This window comes from Mycothermus thermophilus (assembly GCF_041956435.1).
Source record: "Mycothermus thermophilus strain CBS 625.91 unplaced genomic scaffold VTJ04scaffold_2, whole genome shotgun sequence".
NCBI lineage: Eukaryota > Fungi > Ascomycota > Sordariomycetes > Sordariales > Chaetomiaceae > Mycothermus > Mycothermus thermophilus.
In genome coordinates this window covers 4,481,506-4,486,412 of record NW_027191428.1, presented here as the reverse complement: position 1 = coordinate 4,486,412, position 4,907 = coordinate 4,481,506, and the positions used below count along the sequence as shown (strand labels likewise).

At 54.5% G+C, this 4,907-nt stretch overlaps 1 protein-coding gene across 1 annotated transcript; it reads left to right on the top strand.

Annotated features, from left to right (window-relative positions):
- Positions 1 to 645: 645 nt before the first annotated feature.
- On the top strand, positions 646 to 3,620 carry VTJ04DRAFT_3829 (uncharacterized protein; the record flags this gene model as incomplete). The annotated part of the gene is made up of 4 exons (XM_069361772.1): positions 646 to 655; positions 709 to 1,235; positions 1,311 to 2,286; positions 2,353 to 3,620. The coding sequence occupies 4 exons, from the start codon at positions 646 to 648 to the stop codon at positions 3,618 to 3,620; spliced, it is 2,781 nt and encodes a 926-aa protein (XP_069222350.1).
- Between the last annotated feature and the right edge of the window lie 1,287 nt (positions 3,621 to 4,907).

Here is a 4,907-nt window from a genome sequence, read left to right as displayed (position 1 = left end):
GAAAGAAAGAAAGAAAGAAAGAAAGAAAGAAAGAAGAAAAGAAAAAAAAAAAAAAAAGACAAACCGCAGACCTCGAAACCTCCGAGATCGCTTCTCTTTTTCTTCCAACTTTATCTCTTTGGGTTTCTTGACACATCTTCGCCAGGACTGGCTCTTCCATCAGAAACACTCCTCGGGAACTGTCCTTCAAACTCACTTTTCGCTTCCAACTTCAGTTTCTAAGACTGTCAAAGACAAGGATCAACTTGATCCGGTGACCCAGAGACTTCTTCAACCGACCGAGGGAGCTTTCTTTTCTGCCTGGCCGGATCTCATCATTCACGTTTTCCATTTTGTCCCCCTCCCTCTCTACCACACCATTCCACTTTCCCCCAGACACCTGGTTCACTCTTCTCGTTACCATTTACCCCAGGCCAAGACAAGAGTCATACTCGAAACTCTGAGCACACATCGAAGCATTCATTATTTGCATCATTTGGTATGTAATTGGCACTTGCCTTTGGACTTGCCAACTCAACCAACTTCAACCTCATGAGCCTGGTGGTCATAGTCTTTTTGTCTTGACTCACTGACAGTCAGACAGAACGTCACATATCTAATCACTACCTGGTGGTTTCCTCCCACCAACAGCTCTCCACTTCCAAAATGGAGCCAGGTAAGAGTTTGTGACCCTCAACTACCTCAAGAAGTATTACTCACACAACCCAGTCCCCTCGGATGAATCGAGCAGCCAGGCGGGCACCGTGATCCCCGGCCCCTCGGACCTGGAGGCAAAAAGACAACGTCTTGATGATCTTATCGAGGCCCATCCGTATTTGAAGCTAGTCGTCGACTACGCGAAGCAGAGGCTCCGAGGCCTCGAACTTGCTCAATGGCCCAATCTCGGAGAAATTGCTAGTCATATTGCCCGGTCTCCTAAGACCCAAAAGCCTTCCAGACACGCCGCCTGTGCCAAACTACGAGACGCCCTCAAAAGTATGGAGGATTGGATGGACAACCACGACACATGGGAGCAGGCACAAGACGAAGAAGGCGACATGCCATACGTCGGAGGGCGTTCCGCCGTTTTGGCCACCGGAGTCATCTCGAAGTTCGGAATAACTTGGCAGAACCTGGAGGTGGCTTTGAAGAAAACCAAACTCTCCTTCTTGGCCAAGGTTCCTCGGGGAGATGAGAACGAGATTCCGGAGTTTTGGAGGGGCGCTGATTTTGACTCATCTGACTGGCGAAGGGAGGTGAGTGTTCAGCCCCAGATACCTCCTCCTCTCTAGGATGGCGTTTTGGGGTAGTGGACGCTGACGTTTGGACAGCACATGGATAAAATAGGCGCAGGATCCCCCGTTTACCTCCCGTTCAAAGACGAGCTCAACGAGCTGATCTGGAGCACGGTGTGCCAGAGCAAGCAGAACAATGGCCCTGCACATCTCCCGGCACCGCGGCCCAAGGAAACGCCGAAGCCGGCCCTCCGGGTACCAGAAACGATCCAGAAGGTTGCCGTGTCTGCCGTTTCCTCGATCGCACGGCCAGAACCGACCCCTATTACCACCTCGGCCGGGGCGACGGTCATGACACATGAACAGGCGGTGATCACCATGGACGGAACCGCTGTTGCTGCTGCTCCTGCTACTGCACCATTGGTGCCCACGGAATCACCACCCGAGGAGCCCCAGTCCTCGTCAGTGGGAAAACCCCCTACAGAGACAGAGAACAACACTGAGCTCCCGAAGGGCTCAGATGAAGGGGAACTCTCAACCGAGACTGAGAACAACTCTGAACTTCCGAAGGATTTAAATGGAGGAGGCGAGGCCAATGCCCAAGGCAACGGCACAAACGGCGATACGGCAACGCTGAGACAAGTTCCCTCCACGGTCGTGGACCAGACCGGACAGAAGGTCGGGGATCGGATCCCACAACAGGCTATCCTCGAGACCGCAACGCCCAGCCAGATTCCTTCGACTGTCATGGTCCAGACGGGACAGAAGGTCGGGAATCAGATTCCACAACAGGCTCTCTCCGAGACCACAACACGAAGCCAAGTGTCCCCGGCTGTTGTGGAGCAGACAAGACGGATGGTCGGAGACCAGATTCCACAACCGGCTATCTCCAACACTGGGACCATGACGCCTGCGGAGACACAACCTATCTCACAGGGAAAGAGAACCATCAGCGATGTCAACGACGAATCGATCGATCAAGATGCCAAGCCCGAGGTCAAGAGACAAAAGACGATCCACCATGCTGGCCATCCCGAGACAAAGGACCATGGGACTGGTGTCGGGAACCAAGGTATGTGCCTCCTATGACTGCTATCACCGTCCACCCAAGCAATCTAACATTGAACGACTCCTATAGGTCCTAAGAAGCCCAGGCGTGTCATAAAATCGAGTAAAATCTTCGACACGCTCCGCAAGCTCGAAGATGAGTCGGACAGATGCGCCAAAGACCGCGTGAGATTCAACGAAACTCTCGACAGTCTCCAGCAGAGCCATGCCGCAGTCCTTGGGTCGTGCACCGATGCTGAGGCAAAGGTCAAAGCCGTGGAGGAACAAATGGTGAACATCAGCACTCGGTGCGATGCACTCACCGATGATATGAGGGAGCAAGAAAAGCAGGGCAAACAGACGGCTGCTCAGTGCAGCGCGCACGAAGAGGAGATCAAGGCGCTCAGGGCGCAGGTGGCCGCGCTTCAGGCCCAAAACGACACGATCAAGGCCGAAGACCAGGCCATCAAGGATGAGTGCGAGGCCATGAAATCCAAGATGGCCGCACTTGAGGACGAGAACAAAGCAGTGAAGTCGCTGTTGGGCGACATCATAGTCCGCATGGAAACTCTGGAGAAGTCAAGGCCCCGGCCAGAGGTCAAACTCGCACCAACCCCGGACTCAACCAGGGGTCGATCGACGATGGCAACTCAACCATCTCCTCGCCACGAGACGCCGACTCGCCAGGGCCGCAACCAACCCGAAACACAGCCGGCCGCTCCCCACGCGCAATCCTCCCACTGCCCCAAGGACAGAGAGGCCGTCACTCATAAACCCTCTGGAGAGGCCATTGCTCATAACTCTTCCGGAACCCACCACACCTCGCCGCCCATCAAACAAGAGTACCTCCACGAACCCGAGGCACCACAGCCTGTCCAGTCTGTCCAGTACAAGCCCGTCAGTGGCCGCTTCCCGCGCGTTCTCAACCCTCCGTCCTTCCCACGGGACTGGGAACCGGAGTTGATCGTCTACAACAGCCGACCTAACAGCTCCAACGTTGGGAACTGGCAAAGATACCACCACTCGCCGCACGAATCCGGCAGCTCAGCCGCGGCGGCAACGTGTCAAGCCCACGGCGCGGCCCGGCAGGCACAGCATCGTGAGTATGGCGACCAGCCCTACAACCAGCGTAGCCCGCCTCCCGGTCCCGGGCAAGTTGAAAATCCTGTGGCGGTTAGGAATCCGCATGTGGCTATGGACCGGGCCGTTCTGTCGACTGAGAGGACTGCGGCTGCGGCTCCGGCTGCGGCTGTTCACGGTTACGACGGCGAGGGTCAGTGGGCGCGGCTGAGGAAGGAGTATGAGCAGCGCTGTAGGTCGTTGACGCCGCCAAGGGATAGGGAGATTGAGCGTGCTTGAGCGTGCTTGAGCGAATGGTAGGAGGGGAGAAGAGGCTGAGTATAGGAGACAGGGGACTGGACCAGGAACAAGAGGTTCTGCGATACGACGAGTGTTTCGTTTCAGGGCTGGGTAGGAGGCGTGGATTGCGTGGCACGTTGCGTGGCATATTGCGTTCAACGTCAGATGGCAGCATGATTAGGCGGCAAGGCATGGATGGCTTGATGATAGGGATGCGTAGAGGATGAGATGACGTTGTCTTTGCAGCGAGATAGTAGGCAGGATTGAGACATAGCTGCAGTGAATTGATTGCCCTGGTCTCATGCCCTTTGTGCACTGTCGCAGACGCCAGGTGAGGGGAGTGAAGTAAGGTGACAAGAAGGTGGGATGAAGCGTGAACGATGGAACAAGCGAGTCGGAAGAAAACAAGTGAGAAAGAAAAGAAGGCACGAAGGAAAGAAAGAAACAAAGAAGAAAGGAAACAAGGTAAGAAAGAAAGAAATCGAGTCGAAGAAAAGGGAAAGAAAAAAAATGTGAAAATGAGAGGCTTTCTGCTCACTCGGTTGCGAAGCGCCGACATCCATACTCAACCCCTTTTCCATGTCAACAAATGCCGAAGAGTCCATATCCAACCCCAACCCTCGATGCAGCTGCTTGGAACGAGGTGATTTTCTCGGCATTTGCACCGATCAAGCGTCAGCTGGAGGCCTCAGGCTCGTTTCAATCGCCTGTCGTCAGAAGGTACTCCGTATGAAGCATAGTGCACGCGTCATGGTGGTGTGCCTGAGAAATCAGGGTTGCCAGGATGGGGAGTTAGGCCGCTGTCAAGTGCACATGTTGCGTCATCGCCTACGTTCACATCGGTACTTGACAATACAATGCCTTTTTGAACAAAAAGCATGGGCTTGCATGATGAATAATCAGAATTTCCTCTTTTGAGACCCCTCGAGGAGACTGGATAGCGTACTTCGGTAAATAAGTGGCTGGAATGCTCGAAATGAAGCCCCTCCGAAGCTCTCCGCCGGAGATACGATTGCCGCCAGGCATCGAAATTATCAGATCTGGATAGGCACTTAGCGGCGGTGTCGTCCAGGCTCAAAGCAGAGTCGGGAGGCGTTTCTTGGCTTTCGTATTTCGTTCCACGAGAAACGCGCACGAATTCCGTACCTACCTTACCTACCTTACGCTTGTTTCCGTGCGCATTGGCCCAACCGGGACGGTTTGTGGTTGAGGTGACGCAAGCGTTGGATGCTGTCAAAGCGAAAAGTTCCAGGTAGACGGGAAAAAGGGGGGGGGGGGGGAGGGGGA